General features: G+C 41.6%; 1 protein-coding gene and 1 long non-coding RNA gene across 5 annotated transcripts in view; one reads left to right on the forward strand and one right to left on the reverse strand.

Annotated features, from left to right (window-relative positions):
- Nucleotides 1–19,434, forward strand: part of LOC142659385 (uncharacterized) — a 123,931-nt gene that overhangs the window by 50,490 nt on the left and 54,007 nt on the right. The gene's annotated exons all lie outside the window — the stretch shown is intronic.
- The window catches only part of PBX3 (PBX homeobox 3), a 189,707-nt gene continuing 185,004 nt past the window's right edge, over nt 14,732–19,434 (reverse strand). For 2 of the 3 annotated variants that reach the window (XM_075835478.1, XM_075835479.1), the window contains exon 10: nt 14,732–18,894. In XM_075835478.1, the coding sequence (XP_075691593.1) occupies nt 18,802–18,894 (93 nt within the window). In that variant the 3' untranslated portion in view covers nt 14,732–18,801. The remainder of the gene's footprint in view (nt 18,895–19,434) is intronic. The other variant, XM_075835480.1, reaches the window with a different exon arrangement.

Genomic DNA, 19,434 nt, shown 5'->3' on the forward strand with positions numbered 1-19,434 from the left:
CGCAAAAAATGTACTCCTATATTTCTTCAAGCGGATCTGTCACCATACTATACTACGGGGTTTAAAGGCTATGTACAACTTTTTGAAGTCTCTTCTTTTTTTTTTTTTTTTTGTATCCGTGTATTTAGTGCAACTTTCTAAATACTTTTTATTAAAAATTGTTTTTACTTTTTAAGATAAAGCTTCTTTGTATCCTGTATACAGAGCAACTGTATCTGTCAGGTCACCGGGTCCTACGTGTCTCTGACATGCAGGATCGAGCTGCTATTGATCTTATCTAACAAACCAAAAACAACTATGTCAAAGGTGTACATAGCCTTTAACTTACGCTGAAATATTAGCCTAAAGGGCACAAAAAATATTGTGCCGTTTGGCTAAACGCAGCAAACACAATACTTAAAGTCCTGAGATCGCTGTATTCATGTATTTCTTTGATCTCTACTACTTAGTTAAGAACTACTATGCAACAGAGCATGTTCAGGGTGGTTTTCGCACTACTTGTGTTTTTGAACCCCCCCCCCAAGGAGCGAGCGCCCATTGCTGAATCCTGGTTCAGGCAACAAAACACCGTAATTAAGACACTATCAGACCGACCATCCAACACTGTGAACTAACTCATTTAGTTCTATAAAGTACTTGCTTCTGCTTTTGGTCCTTGGTAATAGTTACTTAGGTTGAAAAAAATGTCCATCAAGTTTAACCCGTCCCAGATCAATTATACGTCATTCATTTTTAGATTCGTTATAACCCTGTGTCATTCGTCATTAGATTTTTGGAATGGTGTCATAGTATTTGCTATTACTAGCTCTTGGGGTAGGGCATTCTATAGTAAAACTACTCTAACTGTAAAGAACCCTTTCCTATATTGATGTATGCATCATGTATATTGTCCCACCGAGGAATCATATGGTACTTCAACGAGCAATAGATATGTGGTGTCTGAACATTCTTTAACAAGTGGTTAAAGTTATATGACCATTTTATATGTATATGTAATATATATAACCTCAGCAGGATAAAAACGTATGCAGTGTGTTAATGCGCTTCTGTTCTTATTTGATATATTTGTGGTGTACATATGTCTCTGGGTATTATATGTCTGTATATATCTCTGCGTTTTTGCCTAAGAAAGGAAGAGGTTGTGTAGGCCAGGAGCAATAAATTTCTTAGGGTGACGCAGTTGAAATCAGACAGAGCAGGGACAGACTGAATGATATCACGAGACAGGAATGTGGGGGTCACTTGTAGCAGACTAGACATAGTAAGACATAAGACTCTCAGCCAAGGATCTGACTGCTGTATGATTTAATTCTCAAAAACAAGCTTCAGTATGCAAAATACTAGTCAAACAAAAACTATAATTCAGTTTCCTTCCCTATTTTCCTTTGCATCTTCACCGGGAAACAGAAATAATAAGTTAAGGAGATTGAGATTCTACCCCATACTATACATTATAGTTTATTTGTATCATGTATCTACAATCTTGATTAGTCCAACAAAGTCTACCAGGTCTGCTCAAGAAGGAGCTAAGACGTGTACAGAATGATAATGTTCAGTGCATAGATATGTCAGGAGCAGGTATCACAGGTAACCAGTAAATGGCTGCCCTCTATGCCAACGGTTACAAGGTACGAGGATGATGGCCACTATATTTATCACTTAATACTGGTTACCAGGCAATACAGGCTATACTTACATGTGGAAATACTGGTGATCCCCAGATTCTGCGGTTTTGGCATAGGGTAGTGGTCCCCAACCATGTGGCTCCCAAGCTGGTAGCAACTTTAAATATTATTGGGTGTAAGTGAGACACGGGATGTCATAGTTTCAGGGATGATTCTAGCTTTTCTGCTGCCTGAGGCGAATATTAAAATGGCGCCCACCCATACCTTGATTGACATTCCCCTTGCCGTTTTACATCACTAGCAGTCTTCCCCAACTCTCGTGGATGTGCCCATTGATTTGTACTCCCCGAGCATTCACAGTGCGGAGAAATGTAATCCCTGGGCATGACCGATGAAGCTGGGCAGAGCAACGGAACCAGAACCAATGTCAATACATAAATATAGCACGAGAAGCAAGCTCCGTAAATATTAAACCCAAGCTCAGTACATATATACAGTACCAGAATCGAGCTCAGCACATAAATACAGCACCAGAAGCAAGCTCAGTAAATAGTACGTTACCATACCCAAGCTCAGCACGTATATACAGTACCAGAACCAAACTCAGTACATAAATATAGCAACAGAACAAAACCCAGTACATAAACACAGCACCAGAACAAAGCTCCGTACATAAATACAGTACTAGAACCAAGCTCAGTACTTCAATACAGCACTAGAACAAAGCTCAGTTAAGTTAGACCCTGCTACATAAATTTTTATGGCGTGAAACCACAGCTTCCAGCACAATCTGAGCAATGGTAAGGATATGCTGATAGTTGCCGTTTCACAAAAAAATAATACCACCCATCTTCAGATCATACAGTGACTGCAGTACTGATCAGTCAAAGGCAAAATAAACACTTACTTTCAGTGACCCACAGGTGACGTCTTCTCAGATTAGAGTCGTTCTCTTTCCTTATTTTCTCGATTTAGTCCAGACCACCATGATGACTTTTCCAGGCCACGACTCGTCTGCATAGTTTGCCGATTTTAGATGGCTTCGGCTCCTCACTTTTTCAGCACATCCGCACCTATATACTAACACATAATTCTCATAGTGCCCCACATTGCGCCTCTAATTGAAATACCATAATACACTGTACACTGTTACTCTGAATATACAGACACACTGTGCCCCTGAAAATATTGCTACACACCATGTCTCTGAATATACCGCCAGACACTGTGCCCTTAAATATACTTCTGTCATACATTCTGCACCCGGAATACAACTGTGTCACACACTGTGCCCTCTGAAAATGAAGTACCACACGTACAGTGTCAAATAAAAATATTGTTACATGTTGTTCTGCCTGAAAATAGTGCCACAGACTGTGCTCCCTAAAAAAATAAAGCACCACACACAGTATCCCCTGTAGATTGTCTATAGGGAGGCAGTGTGTGACTATGTCACACACAGTGACCCCTGTAGATAGTGATCCCTGTAGATAGTGTCACATACAGTGCCCTTTCTAGAAAGTTTCACACAGTGCCGTCTGTAGATATGAGATAGTGCCCCCACCAGCACTACTTTTACTATTGAATTGTATCTGTGTCCTATAGAAGCTGTTGGGTGAGCTCGGCCGCGCCGTTGTTCCCTCATAGATCCTGTAGGCCGCCACCTGAAGCGAGATGCTCATCTTGCCTCTTGACAGATGCGGCCCTGCAAAGTGTTACTGAAACTTGATACTAGGGTAAAATTAATATCATATCATCACAGACAACCCATTTAATATGAGAGCTGTCTCTCGAGACTCCCGATATGCAGCTGATTTTGCATGGGAAAGGTACAATAGGATGCCAATTTCCCCTGCAACAGCCACTACAGGGGAAGTGTAGTATTACATGTGGCCATTCAAATGAATATAATACATGGCCCACACAAGTCTGCGAGAGCAGCTCTGTGACGTCCATATGCCTTCATAGGGCATATGGACAGGAGTTGTCGGTATTGGTCAATCCTTTTAAGATTAGAGTTAGAGCCATATGACCAAATCACTGAAAAAGGAATAAGAATTATCTAAAATCACAGAAAAATGCCATACTCACTGATACAAGGGCAGGTTCAAATACCAGTTCCCAGCAGGATGCAGACAAGTCCCAATGCTACACACAGCAATGTACTGATAAACAGACACTCTCACACCTACTATTTGTGAGCGGGTTGGCTGCTTAGTATTATCATAGCACACAGATAAAGCTTCTATGGTGGCAGTCGCATGGTTACATGTAGTACACCATGCTGGCTTGCAGCCTATTAATTTTCCCCATACTATTAGATGAGGCGGGCTGCCCAGCACCTTCTAAGTGTACCACAATGCCTGGACATCCTGCAAAAATATACATGATAAACATGAGGTATTAGTAGACTCGCAGCGGTCACAATTACTACTGGGCCACGAAGCCAGGGGGCCCGTGGCCCCGCGTCTATTCAAAGATACAATAGTAACTGGGGCTTATGTAATAAACGACCCGGGCCACTGTTACTATAGTAACAGTATACTTACCCTCCTCATTCCCGAGCGCAGCGCTGCTTTGGACATCTTTCAGCGTGATGCTGAATGGCGCACGGACCTGTGCCGTGCCCAGAGCCAAAGAGGAGGGTAAGTATAAGATTGTCTGCTGGGGCCCTGTATCTAAGCCTACCATGTGGTAGACTTCGTTACAGGACCCAGAAGACAGTATAACACATAGCCTTGTATCTAAGCATACCAAGTGGTAGGCTTAGATACAGGGCCCAGCAGACCGTATCACATATGGTGTGATACTGTCTACTGGGCCCTATATCCAGGCCCGTATTTGCCACTAGGCACCAGCGCTCTGCCTGGAGACTCCAGCACTGCTCTCGACGTCACTGTTCATAAATGGACAGTGATGTCAGGAGCTCCTTCCGGAGGTATACGGTTAATGTGTACCGGCAAGAGCCGAGTGTGATCCGGTATCCGAGCATCTGTAGTGACGGTTGGGCCGCTGGCTGGTATTATTAGGCTGGGAAAGGCCAGAAACCATGGCCCCTCCCACCCAGGCTGTTGCTGTGTTGTATCTGGCTGGTTATGAAAAATGTGTGGGGGGGACACGGTCATTTAAAAAAAAAAATAATAATAATAATTGGCAAAGACTAAGTGGGGGGCCCCCCCCATTTTTTCATAACCAGCCAGATACAACATAGCAGCACCCTAGCATTAACTTGGTAGGAAGGGCATGGTTTCTGGCCTTTCCCAGCCTAATAATACCAGCCTGTGGCCGCCCCAGTGCCCGGCCATTACTATGAAAGGTCGGGTACTGGATCGCACCCGACTCTTCCCGTTGTGGCGGTGGGTACCGGGGTAATAATGTGGGTTAGTGCTTGCCTTTTTGCCCTGTAAGATTAAGCCCCACCTTAGTAATGGACGCGGTCAATCCGCCAGCGGCTATTACTAGGGTGGTAGTAATAAAGTTTAAAAAAATACAAAGACATAGAAAAAATATTTTATAGATATAAAAAAAAAACAATCCTTGTTAACCATTTTATTGAAAATAACAAAACACTGTCATCGAAGTAGTCCTCGAATCCGACGTCGTTCAACAACTGAACCTGTAAAAAAAAACACACGCACCCACATAAAAAAAATATTAGCACAAAAAAAAGCACAGCAATTATTATATTTATCTTTCCAGGGTCCAGCGCTGGAGCCGCAATGTCAGCGAGCTGGGCCCTATATCTAATATCCTATCATGTGTGATAAAGTCTGCTGCGCCAAAGTATCTAAACCTCTCCAGTAATTATATATGTGTGCATATATATACACGCTTTTTTGGGGGGGGGGGGGCAGATGTATTGGGGCTATTGCTCACTTAGGAGACCCAGCGATGCAGCTTAAAGCTGCGGGGTCCATGGGCCTTTAGCTACGCCCCCGAGTGGACTTCTTACCTTTTGAAATCCAGTGTGGCTCAACACCTCTTTGGGCACTCGAGTAACAAAAGGCTGAGCAAACTCTGGCATAGGATATGAAACTGTACACCAAGGAAGTGGCAAACCTGTCATTTTAATGGGATCTTCCGATGGTGACCATGCTGTGCAATGGATGCCATGATAGCAGTCCGAACCTTGCAAATGGAATCTCAAAATAATTTTGGAAAATACATAAGGATGTGCTATTCTGTAAATAACAATACGATAGGGAGTTATATAAAGCACGTGTAACCCAAAACTGAAGGTACCACTTTAAACATGTTTTCATTTTTTTGTTGAAAGCTTATTGCAATGATGTTCCCTTAGAGTTAATGCATTTTTATTTTAATTCGACAGTTGCATGGCTTATTTTTTATTAGCTTCTAATAGACATGTGGCCTACATTGCCCAAATAGAAATCCTAAGCGGATGGATTGCATTGCTGGCTTCCAGGTCCCATGTGGGCTGTCATGTGGGTGTTCCTGCCTTAGTACAGCATTAACTTTCCCTTTTACACTTATCTAAGAAGGCTGAAAGAGAAGAAAGCAAAAATAGCGCCTCCTAGGGTAATATCTTGGTAGCAGATATTGTCGCTCATACACTGTCATAATTGCACCTCATTGAGTTGTGCGGGGTTAATCCAAATAAGCACAGGGTGTGGGGCTGTCAGAGCAATATACAAAAATTGACAGACCATGAGAAAGGAGAGCACATGAAAATGTCTACTTGTACTAGAATGCCGGTGGGTGACCAGGTGTGCTATGATAAAAGATCTGTAACGGATAAGCTATTCCCATGTGGTTTTGCTGTTCTATTTATTACAGCTGGTTCAGTAAAGTTACATCATCATTTTTATTAGACTGTTGTGCCTGCCATCTCTTTTTCTGCCTATGTTTCTGGGTGACCAGGTGACCAGAAGACTCAGCCTCATAAATCCATAAATGGCTGACTATGGTTGCAATGTCCTGTTCTCAGTTACTGTAGGGAGAGCAGCTCATGAGTATAAACTTTGCAGGCTACGATACACTCATGAGCACATACATTAATATTTAGGGAACAGGGCTTTTAACAATAGTTGTCTATTATAAGGTTATAATTCATGCACAACCGTATTACTTAACATGTAGGATATTTTTCTCTTCAGCAAGTTCTGATGTCACACTGTGCTGGAAATGAAGGTTTTGTGTTCTGCTCCCACAACTTTACCTCCACTCCAGTCCTTGCCCTGGTCATCTACCACTACGGGACCATCGGGGACTCTGGCCACTGTACATTACCAGGCGTTATATTAGAAACACGATAATAATACAACCACGTTATTAGATATCCCTAGTGCCCTGGCTCTAGTCAAGACTAAGGCGTGTGAATTCAGAGAAGCAATATTGGGAAAAAATGAGATGGGCCACATCTGACCTTCAGGTCCCTAACTGGAACAAAAAATATGACCCATCCTAGGCTCCTAATGGGCACTATACAAGCATAATAGCTATGAGCAGTAATAGATCATCTCACTCTCATAGTAGAGAAGTTATCATGTCCGCATTTAACCTGTAATGACATCATCACTTCAATATTTATTACAAAAATATAGATTCACTTGACAATAATGTAAAGTGAATCTCTGGTCTGAAGCCATGTTAAATAAAACATTAAGGAATTATAGAATTAGCAATATCCTAATATAACGCTATAATTGGAAATGCCCCCTTCAGGGTGTATTCATGCATGATTGTTGTGAATGGGATTTCATGAAATTCCATTCACACAGTGCATTGGACACCATTGTATGCCCTATCGGTTAAGGTTTTGCTCGTTCTCATCATGTTAATGCATTTAAACCCCATTCAAATGAGCAATACCAGACAAAGCCCATGGGCAAGAATGGCGCTGTTTTCTAATCTTGGACAACCCCTTTAAAGGGTACTTGTCCAGCTATATATAGACCGTTTTTGTTATTCTCCCCCTTAACAGAATAACTGTATTTGTTGATCATAGAAACCAATTGCAGGGTAGATTTCATTTTTCTAGAGCAGTATAAACACTGTGACTGGTTGCTTAGGGAAACAAAGACAGTTTCTCTGTTCGGGTCAGTTCACACGTAGCGTAAATACTGCAGATTTTCCTCAACAGAGTTTATTGCGGAAAACCCGCAGCATAATACAGTAGCAGCAGAGGGGATGAGATCCCTCAACAAATAGCAGATGTTGCGTCTTTTACAGGGGAATCGCAGCGATTCCTCTGCAAAAAATGCATCTCAGAAAAAAAAAAAAATCTTATTAAGATCTGTTTCTTCGTCCAGGCCGGCCTCCTGAGATGACATTTCATCCCATGTGACCGGTGCAGCAAATCACAGGCTGCAGCGGTCACATGGAATGAAACGTCATCCCAGTGCTGCAGAGCGTCATGACGTCATGAGGGACGCGTCGACATGGTAAGTATCCTCTTTTTATTCCGTGCCTTTTTCGCAGTGGACATTCCGGCTGGAAAACTGCACCACAATTTGGTGCGATTTTTTGGCCGGAATTCCTTGCGGCACACAGGGCGGATACGCTGTGCGCTTTTACCCAGTGTATCCGCCCTGTGTGAACAAAACCTTAGACAGTTTTTTTTATGCATCTCCACCTACAGTGCCCTACAGCAGGAGACGTCAAGCAGATTGATTTATAGTTTTGTAAGAAAAAAAATCAGTGTAAGGGGAATTCCCATCTTAGACATTTATGTCGCATCCACCTCTGGAACCCGCACTTATCTGTCCGGTCTGCTTAAAAGATGCTGGCTGCCACATCCAGGCAGAGATTCAGTGGAGAGGTGGTCGAGAAGTACCATAGAACTGAATCCTGTGGGGGTGCCATAAATTTCTAAGATGGGAATACCCCTTTAAGAATCTAATGGACAGTCCTATTCAGTGATTCTGAAATCCCTGGCGATCAGCTGTGATCATCGGGGAAAGTTGTGGTTAGCCATATATTTTCCCCACAGCATCTCTCATACTAAGCAACTCTCCATTTTGTCTCACAGACGGTGAGGGACTACTCTCTCTGACGTCCATATGCTCTAATGTTGTGAGACAACCCCTTTATCCAGGATTCTCATAACATTATATTAAGGAATTTGTAGCAGAGCTGAATTTGTCATATAACTTCCTCAGCTACATTGTTTGTACAGCGAAGGACCGTTCCACACTGCCGTAATATTGCTGCGTTTTCAAATTTGTATTCTGGCCTAAAAACCTGAACTTACATCACTGCCAGCTAATATGGTGATCTAAATTCAGATCAGTAGCATCAAAAATGGGTCCAGGCCTTACGGCCGTAACACGGCACTAAAATATACCAATATTATGGCACCGTGAAGCCGGCCAAATTTGTGTCCATTCCTACAAATAATTGTGATATTGTGATGAGTTTTGTCAAATGACAATCTCAGTTCTGCTACATATGCTCCAAAATAGAGCGTCACTTTATAGTTGTTACCTCATAGTAAAGTAAACCCCAAAACTAATTATTTCTAATATTATCCAATATATAGATCATTCCTATGTCCAAAAATGACCATACTAGCTACAAGAAGTACCTGCACTCCAAAATATGCCAAGCGACTAAAAGAAAATTGCCATATAATGTAACTTTAGTAATAAACTTTATGCCTTCAAAAGAAGTAATATAGAATATTTCTTCCAATTTTGGTCTAAAAGGGTTAACACCCTGGTGACTAAGAGGTGTAACATTAATAGTGGCCAACCAGTTCTCAAGAAAGGCCATCCTGCAAGCGGAGAGGGCTCTCAATTGCCTCTAGATGGGGTGCGTTAATGATGCCCCCTGGGCGCCGGGCATGAGAGAAAATGTGGCGGGCGGGGGAGGTCTGGTTGATAGTCCCAGCTATGAACCTCATCAGTGTATGACAGCTTGTAGCCTGTGGGCCAGAGGAGATGTGATAGGGGAAAAAAGCGAGATGGGCTGTGTATTCATTACGCTGGCGCAGTCCCTGCTGACATGCTTCCTATTCAATATAATAGAGGAGGGGGCAGGCACAGCCCACCACTAACAATGAAAGAAAGGACCGCTACAGTTCTGAGCACAAACTTCAGGAAAACATCAGAAGCAAAGAGCAGAACATACGAGAGATCACCGAAACGTCTATTTCCTATAACATCCTTACTATAGACGGCTGGGATTATTCCTGGTCATTAGTCTTTACAAATAGGAAGCATTCATTTCTTAAGTAAGTCAGTGACCTGGCGTAACCCATGATGTCAACCAAGTCTATGTAATCATTGAGATGACTACCCAGCTCACTGCGCCCGTACTGGCATCTGAAATGTATGATGAGGCATTATAGACCCTGCTGCAGGACATGAAGCACTGGCAATCTTCCTGAGCAGTATTACATTTATTTGGTCATCGGGCTCTTTGGACGATTGTGTTGTAAGGATCTATAATACGGTGTCCATTGACTGCTATGAGCTCATTCGGTGCCTCCATGTGCCCCCGATTTTACACAGAGGTTTTATAATTATTTTGGAATTTAAATAATAAAAAAAAAAGTGGAATGCTCTGTTAGGCCCTGTTCACATCTGCGTTGGGGCTTTCCATTGTTCTGCTCTATCAGAGGAGCAGAACAAGGGAATGCTTGACACAATGTTTCCGGTTGCAACGCGGACACCACGGCGGCTGACGGAACCCATTGACTTTAATGGGTTCCGTTGGCTTTCCATCTGGGTGTGTGTGGTTTTACCAGAAACAATAGTGTAGCATGCTGTACTATTGTTTCCGGTAAGTTCTGCTGGATCTGCAAGAGGCCCCTAACGGAGCCTCCCACACAGATGTGAACAGACCCTTCCATGCCATATTTCAGGTATTCTCCCCTAGTAGTAGTGCTTGTAGGTGAGAATATCACGCCTCACAGAGACACCATAGAGCCGAGGGTTCACAATACAGACTATAGGTGCCACTGTACAGGTCTCTAGACGAAACAACATCATGTTCATGAGTCCAGTGGCATTGGGTGCATGCGCATTGAACACATAAAACCGTGGACAGTACACCTCGCTTCACTGCGCATGTGCCCGATGCCACTGCTGGACTCCTCTTGCTAAGTTGTAAGTTATTTTACTGACTATTTTCGAAACAGACATTTTTAACGTGGACATGTTTGGAACACTAAACCCGAGCTGCTGGTGGTGTAGTGGCCTCAAACATAGTGACAGGTTCCCTTCGTTCTAAATTGTCACAGGATGGTATGAGATTAGAGAAACATGGCTGCTTTATTCCAGAAACCACTCCACTTTTGTCCATAGGCTGGGCCTGGTATTGAAGTTTAATCCAGTCCTTTTAGCTTAAAGAGGACCTGTCGCCTCTCCTGATACGTCGCCTCTCCTGATACGTCGCCTCTCCTGATACGTCGCCTCTCCTGATACGTCGTCTCTCCTGATACGTCTGTTTTAGTAAATACTTGTATTCCCCATAAAACAACACTTCTTGAGCAGTGTCCGATCAGTGCTGACTGAGTGCATAGTGACAAGGGAAATTATGACACCCAGTTGTCAATTTATTCAAACATTTCCAGGAGGAATAACAGTGGAACCGAACAATCCAGTTTTAACCCTTTAAAGACAAGCCCAATTTGAGTTTTTTTTTTTTTTTTTCGTTTTTTCCTCCCCGCCTTCCAAAAGCCATAACTTTTCTATTTCTTGGTCAACGTAGCCATATGAGGTCTTGTTTATCGCGGGACAAGTTGCAGTTTTTCATGACACCGTTTATTGTACTGCATAATGTACTGGGAATCTGAAAAAAAAAATATTTGTGGGGTGAAATGGACAAAAAAACGGAGATTACATCATATTTGGGGGGTTTCGTTTTTGCGGTGTCTATCAGGTGGTAAAAACGACATATTCACCTTTTTCTACAGGTTGATATGATTACGGCGATACCAAATTGATATGTTTTGTTTTATGTTTTACCACTTTAAAAAAAAATAAAAAATCTATTTGCTAAAAATAAAAATGTTTTGTGTCGCCACATTCTGAGAGCCAGAACTTTTTTATTTTTCCATCAATTTAGAGGTGTTAGGGCTGAAATTTTGCGACGCGAGCTGTAGTTTTCACCGATACCATTTTGGAATACATGCGACTTTTTGATCACTTTTTATTCCATTTTTTTTTGAGAGCTAAGTTGACCAAAAAAGAGCAATCTGCATGTTTTATAGATAGATATATTTTTTTACGTCGTTCACCGAGCGGGTTAAATAATGCTATGTTGTGATAGTTCGGAATTTTACGGACGCGGCGATACCAGTTGTTACCCCTTATTTTTTTTAACATTGCTTTAGTGAAAAAATGGGAAAAGGATTTGTTTTTAACTTTTAATATTTAAATTTTTTGGGAATATTATGAAAATCTTTATTTAACTGTTTCTTACTTTTTTCATTATACCCCCTAGGAGACTTGAAGCAGCGATCATTGGATCGGTTTTTATGATATAATGCAATACTAACGTGCCGGAGGCAGGGCTTCAAAGGAGTATGAAGATGGCAGACCTGGGGGGCTTTCATTAGGCCCCCAGGCTGCCATAACAACCGTCGTCACCGGCCGACCCCCGTCGCGGGGGGCACGATGCCAAGTTCAAGGGGGCCCCCCCCCCTGATTCTAACCTTTTAAATGCTGCAGTCGTGACCGTGGCATTTAAAGTGTTAAACGAGCGGAATCAAAGTGAACTTTGATTCCGCCCGTTGCAGTGAGGTGTCGGCTGTATAACACAACCGTCACCAGCTGAGTATGGAGCGAGCTCAGCCCGTGAGCCCACTCCATATTTCCCCTTAACGGCTGCCGCGTACCAGTACGTGACATGTCGTTAAGGGGTTAAGAAAAAAAGATACTCCAGAATTGTTACTTCATGGGGAATACAAGTATTTACTAAAACATAGATGTCAGTAGAGGTGACAGGTCCCTTTTAAATGAGGCTGAGCTGCAATATCAGAGACAGCCCATGGACAAGAAGGGCGCTGTTTTTGGAAGAAAGCAGTCATGTTTTAACTCATCATTTTTAGGGTATGTTCACATGTAGCGTTATTATTATTATTGCAGATTTCCCGTTCAGATATGCGGAAGGCAAATCTTTAGTGTATTACAGTAGCAGCAAAGTGGATGAGATTACAAAAATCACAGCAGCAAAAACAAATTTTAGCTGTTCTTGCTACTTTTTCCTGCGTTTTTTTTAGCCGTTGAATCTAATGCAGAAACCACCGCAAAAAAAATGCTCCAAATGCCGTTTTTGTTTCTGCATCCCATTGATATCAATGGGAGATCAGAGGAGGAGACCACTAAAGAAACCAATGGGGGGTGGGGGGGTTGATTTGGGACGTTACATGGCAGAGATTTTGACGCGGTTTTCGTGCCAAAAAAATGCTGTGTGAACTACTCCTTAGGGTCAGATATTTGCCAATGAGCTCCGTTAACATTAATTTTTTATCATTTTCATCATTACTCTGACAGTTGTGTTCATAGTACTTTTGCTTTAGGCTGGATTCACATGGGCTTTGTGCATCTCGGACGTTAAAAAAAACTACAGTTTTTCACATCCGAGGTGCATCCGTGCTCTGTGGGACGCGATATCACGCATCCCCCATAGATGAGAGTCTATGGAGGGATGCGTGAAGCGTGAAATTAATAGGACATGTCCTATTTTTCTCACAGACCCTTCACCCGGTCCGTTGAAACAACAGCCACATTAAATTATATAGGTCTGTGTGAATAAGGCCCAAGTGTTATCATTTCTTAACGATTCATTAATTGGTGTAAATTAACCAACTAGGTGAAACCGCTCTTTATTGGAACTGTACGTAGTGAATGCTGGACGGAGATGGATCCAGCTGATCTTATCTTGCACTCGTGCATTGTCCTGTACTTGTCCTTAGCATTGTGCCTCATGCACACGGAGACCTTGCGGCTCCATACTAAAAGGGAATATTATGGAGGTATTCTGCACAAGAAGCAATGTTTCTAGGCGAGATTAGCTCTGTCAGGCCCCATGCACGCGACCGTATTTTCATCCAACCGTAATACTGTCCGTAAAAACAGATCAGTAGTCATCTGCAACTTATCCGCATATACGGAACTGTATCCACAAATACGGGCCGTAGTGCATTCGCATATATATATGGATCCGCAAAAAGAAAACCACAAATGACGTGCAACATCTGCAAACCTGGCGTCGCTTAGCAACGCTTCCATAATTACACACGGCTACGGGTGCACATCCGTATCCGTCCGTAATTACGAAAGCGCCCATGGACTTCTATGGGGAGTCTGTGCCGGAATTACGGACAAGAATAGGACATGTTCTTTATTGTACGGATCATTTCTAAGGAATGGACACCCATCCGTAAGAATACGGAAAGTTGTCCGTAGCCCATAGAAATTAATGGGTCCGTAATTACGGTCCGAAATTACGGATGAAAAATACGGTCGTGTGCATGGGGCCTAATACAGTGATTGATGGTACATGGCACAATAATTTTTTTCTTGGGTCCATGCAGAAAAAAACACTCGGTATGACATCGAAAGCATAGGGAGATCCAGTAGGACCCCATAGACTTCTTTGTGCAATTTTTTACAGCTTACTTGGTGGTTTTACTCAGAGGTTGTACGGAGATGTAAGGCTGGGTTCACACGCGCATGTTACGTCCGTAAAGGACGGAACGTATTTCTGCCGCAAGTCCCGGAGACCCTGCAGGGAGCCGGGCTCCTAGCATCATAGTTATGTACGACGCTAGGAGTCCCTGCCTCACTGCGGGACAACTGTCCCGTACTGTAATCATGATTACAGTACGGGACAGTAGTTCCACGGAGAGGCAGGGACTCCTAGCATCGTACATAACTATGATGCTAGGAGCCCGGCTCCCTGCAGTGTGTTCGGTCCGGGACTTGCGGCCGAAATACGTTCCGTCCTTTACGGACCGAACATGCTCGTGTGAATCCAGCCTAATAGTCATGGGCGTGCACAGCTGGCACATGCATGTTGCCCACCTTCATGGAAATCACCTGTGTATATTAACTTGAATAAAAAAACAGGGCAATAGTGAAAACAATAAAAAAAAATATACTCACACGGCAAATCAAAAACATTTTATTTGTATTTTCAAACTACATAGAACTACCACAAGGAAGACTTTTTTTTTTCATTTTTTTTTTTTTAATCCAGGGGTATAATCCAGTTAAAAAGTAAACACCGAACAGATTGGATTTTAATACGTTAGAATCACTGCCACAAATTGTCATTACCATCAGTATTCCCGTGAATCAACCCCAGCCAGATCTTCATACAATACAAAAGTGAACTCAAAGCAAAAAAAAAAAGAAAAAAAAAGGATATTCCCATAATGCCACCCACCTCGCCAACCCTCCCATTACATATCCCACCCTATACTGAAATCTGTATGCATTACAATGTTTTTTTTTTTGTGTTTTTTATTTTTTTTGTGTGGAATTAACGAGATGAAAAAACATTTAAAATGTTTTTTTTAGTATATACAACAGTTTTACTGTTTCATCTTATTTTTATGTGTTGAACATAAGACCTCATGTTTACTCATAAGCTTCCAAGTTGCAAAAGCAGCTTTATAAAGTGTATATTTTTATTATTTTAAAAGATATTTTCATTTTATCTCCAAAAAGATTACAATGTACATTACGTATCAGAATGAAAAAAACAAAAAACAAACAAAAGAAAAACAGTGAAGAGCAGCAGAATGTGTTTAAAAAAAAAAAAAAGTAAGGATTTTTACCACCCATAAATAAGTGCGGAATTGTATAGTAGTGCTGAATATCCAATTTTTTTAAATTTTTGTAATGGTTTTTAATGAATATTGATAATTTGGTTGACTAAATAGTTTCCATTTCTTCTGGTGCTCCTTTCCTTTATTATTTAAAAAAAATTCTCAGGCACAAATGACAGCACAGACAACCTGTTGCAGCCTAAAGATAGAATAAAAAATAAAATAAAATAAATAAAAATGAGAATTATAACAAATAAAATATACATAATGTAAAGGTTAAAAAGATTTACAGAATTGCACATGAATTAAAAAACAGCACATTGATGATAACTAAATGATGTAAAAAAAAAAAATGTGCAATTTGTTTTAAATATTGCCTTGATCTTTTTTTTTAGTATTCTGCAGATATTGTTCTAAAATAATAGATGCAAAGGAGACATTAAGTTGATAGAAAAAGCTCAGTCGATCACATAGAAAAATTGAAGCCTAGTTATGAAATAACATTTCGAAGAAATTATTAATAAGAATTCTTAAAATCAATTGGGTTACAGAATCTACATGGAAAATAATTCAAGACACCCACTAGTCATTTAGAGCGGTTAAGTAATTGAATTAATGATTTTTTTTTTAGATATTCCTGCATTGTCTGTGTATACAGTGCAGTAGGGTGTGTGATTTAATGGACATAAAATACTAATGGTCCTTTGACACCGGCCAACATGGGCCGTAAAAACAAGCGTCAATCAAGGAGACAGCTCGCTGATTGGTGCTCGTTTGCTCCTTCCACAAGGAGCAATGGTTGGTTGTGTATGGGGACGAGCGATCATTACTACGATCGTTCGTTCCCATGCATTTGCATCATGTTGGCAGCACATGAGATGGGGTGCCGACAACGATAAAATGTACTGCTGCATAAAAGATGTGATCAGCCGATGATCGAGCGTTTTCCTGTTAATCCGCTGATCGTTGTCCTGTTTACACAGGGCAATGATCGGGAACGAGCGTTCATATGAATGCTCATTGGCTCATGTAAAAGGGCTTTAATACAATCTCCAGGAAGAGAGTACTACCCGTTCCTCAGAGACAAGGGAGCGGCATACAGAACCTTATCTGTGTGTATAGTGCTGCTATCCTGCCTTATTTAGGCTACATTCACACGAGCGTGACCTATTTACACACGTGCATCTGTCCGTATGCGTTGCGTTATGCATCCGTGTGCTTTGCGAGTGGCATGTGTTTTTCACGTACTCACAAAGCACTTCTATATTTATTTTTTCCAAAGCAGTCGATGCGCAAATCAGTCGATGCGCAAATCAGATATGCATTCGTGTGCGTTGTTTTCACGCACCCATTGACCTCAATGGGTGCGTAAGTGCGTGAAAACGCACCAATATAGGGCATGCAGTGAGTTTCACGCAACAGACTCTCACTGCGTGAAAACTCCTGCATGTGTGAACGGCCCCATTGAAATCAATGGGTCCGTGTGCTGCGTGTGATTTCCATGCACCGCACACGGACGTGATTCACGTTCGTGTGAATGGGCCCTTAGGCTTTCAGCAGTACAATAAAGCCATATTTAATGAGCGATAACAATAAATCCCCAACTCCCTACAGACCATGCCCACACAGCAAAGCTGAAAAGTGAGCTGCAGAAAACAGGAAATGTCAGCCTATTGTGTGTGCTGCAGTGGCCAGTGTGGAACCTGGAATACAGAACTTTTTGATCGCATAAGAAATAAAAACATACAGCAAAACTAAAAAAAAGTTTACAATAACTTGATTTAAAGAATCTATTTTTTCCCTTTAAAAAAGTTGATGTCCCTATTTAATGTTGGTGTCATTTTTTAGCTTGTTTTGAACTTGTATTTTTTGTTTTTCACATTATCGTGGCACTACTATACATTCCAGCAAGATCCAGGGGCGCGGGGCCCAATCTGCTGTTGTAATTACACGATGATTGAAAGTTAGACGTACTACGCATGTTATTCAGAGGTAGTAGGTGGGCAGACTAATCTACACGTGACATGTCTGTTGGTTCCTATGAGTTTCTATGAGGTAAATAAAGCTGTTTGGCTTGGTGACAATGTATAAATTCTCTTTTGCTACAATATTTACAGGTTTTTTTGTTTTTTTTTTCCTGCCACAAGAAATGGCAGATTTTGACAATTTATACAGCATTTAACCCATTGCTGTAAATCACCATATTGGGAAATCAATCCCTTTCCTATTAACATGACCCTCTGTCACGGAAAGGGGTATTTACAAATTGGGAGAGGTTGAAAATCAAATGTTACTGCATTATTGGAGAAAATTCTGTTGAAGATGCATTCGCTTAATAATAACATTGATGACTAATAAAGAAACAAAACAAAAAAAAATAGAGACCGCTATCACAATGCCAACAAAAAAAACAAAACCCAAAACAATATAATGTAAATAATTCAAATGACCCATGAAAAAAATACATAAATTCCATATTGTGATTTTAAAATTTCTTTGGTTTGTTGTTACGGGACCTGATGTCCCTTCTTGTCCTATCATATTTCTACCAACCACAATGTGATGTGTAACTGAGATATTGGCTACGGCAAAGTCTAATGAAATCATCACTACTAGTAAAATGTCTGGTTCCTATTAAATAATTAGGCCGTGGATTTTCTATCGTGTTGTTGGAAATCGTATATACTCTAATGTTCCCTTGGTCTGGGATATCTCATTTTATGGACCAAAGTTTTGTTTACAGGACATTTTTTTCTTAATTTGTTTTTGAGTTCTAAAATAAAAAATTTGGCTGATATGACAACATGAAAGGGCTTCATTAACGACTCCATCCGGCGAAATGATTCATTTACTGCATAAGATGTGTAGTTTTCTTTTTTTCCCTGTAGAAGTGGATGCATCTTCACAGATCAACAGAGCTTTTGATGTGTCATACAGGAAAACGAGCAAAAAAAAATAAAAATAAAAGTCATCATCAACTACGGGAGGTTTGGAAACTGTAAAATGTCTCTTCGCTGCAACCCCAGACATTCTAGGCAAACATGCAAACGTTTCTCCGTAAAGCTGCTTGTTCATTCCCTCAGTTTAGCCGTTTATTAAAAAGTGCCGATGGGACATGGAGATCATTTCACAGATTCTAACTCAGATCTTGGCCCAATTAGATAAAGTGCTTTCAAAGTGGTGATTAAGCAAAAAAAATAAGATGTACTGGAATCCTGCAGCTTGTCTCAGCTGGGATGTACAATGCGGCCGCGTGCGGGTCCTTATTTGAAACCGACAAAGCAGCGCCAATGAGCTGGAGAAGAAGATTTATCTGACCGTGAAGGTCGTCTTCCTCAGAGCTGGGAATCTGCTTTACTAAGTATTGAATAAAGACCTAACATGATGCCTTGTCCCTCCAGAGGGCTGGGATGCAGTTTTACGATGGGTCACTCAGTTAGAGGTATCAGAGTTCACGCTGCCGGGCCCTTCTGTTGGGGAGGTGACGGAGGAAGGGGTTGCCGCCTCATGCCACCCTCCATTAGCCTGGAAACAAAATAAATACAGACATTTTACTTGATCGAGCAGGACTATAATTTGAGACTTTCAAAAGACTTATCTGTGATGCAGCAACATACAACATACAACCCGTGTTTTCCCTATAAATCCACATACATGACGTAAACAATATAAAACATAACACTTTATAGGGATTTACACAATCCAAAATGATCACCTATCCATAGGATAGGTGATAATCTGATCACTGGGATCCCACTGATATCCACAAGTTCCAGAGCCCCCGTTCCTCCTTACTGCACCCCCATGGTGAGGAGGAGCTTGAATGGAGCGGTGGTCGAGGATGCATCTGCCGCTCCATCCAATGTCTATGAGGATGACCGGTGTTGTACTCGGCTGTTTCCATCATTCTCACAGACTTCGAATAGAGAGGAGATGCACATGCTTGACCTCCACCCCATTCAATGTCCTCCTCACTCCGGTTGAGCAGTGATGAGGAAAAGGGGGTTCGGGACCCCCGTTCTCGTAAAAGGTTCTGGGAATAGTCCGTCTACAGACCGGCTCAGA

Source organism: Rhinoderma darwinii, chromosome 8 (genome assembly GCF_050947455.1).
Source record: "Rhinoderma darwinii isolate aRhiDar2 chromosome 8, aRhiDar2.hap1, whole genome shotgun sequence".
NCBI classification, from domain to species: Eukaryota; Metazoa; Chordata; class Amphibia; order Anura; family Rhinodermatidae; genus Rhinoderma; species Rhinoderma darwinii.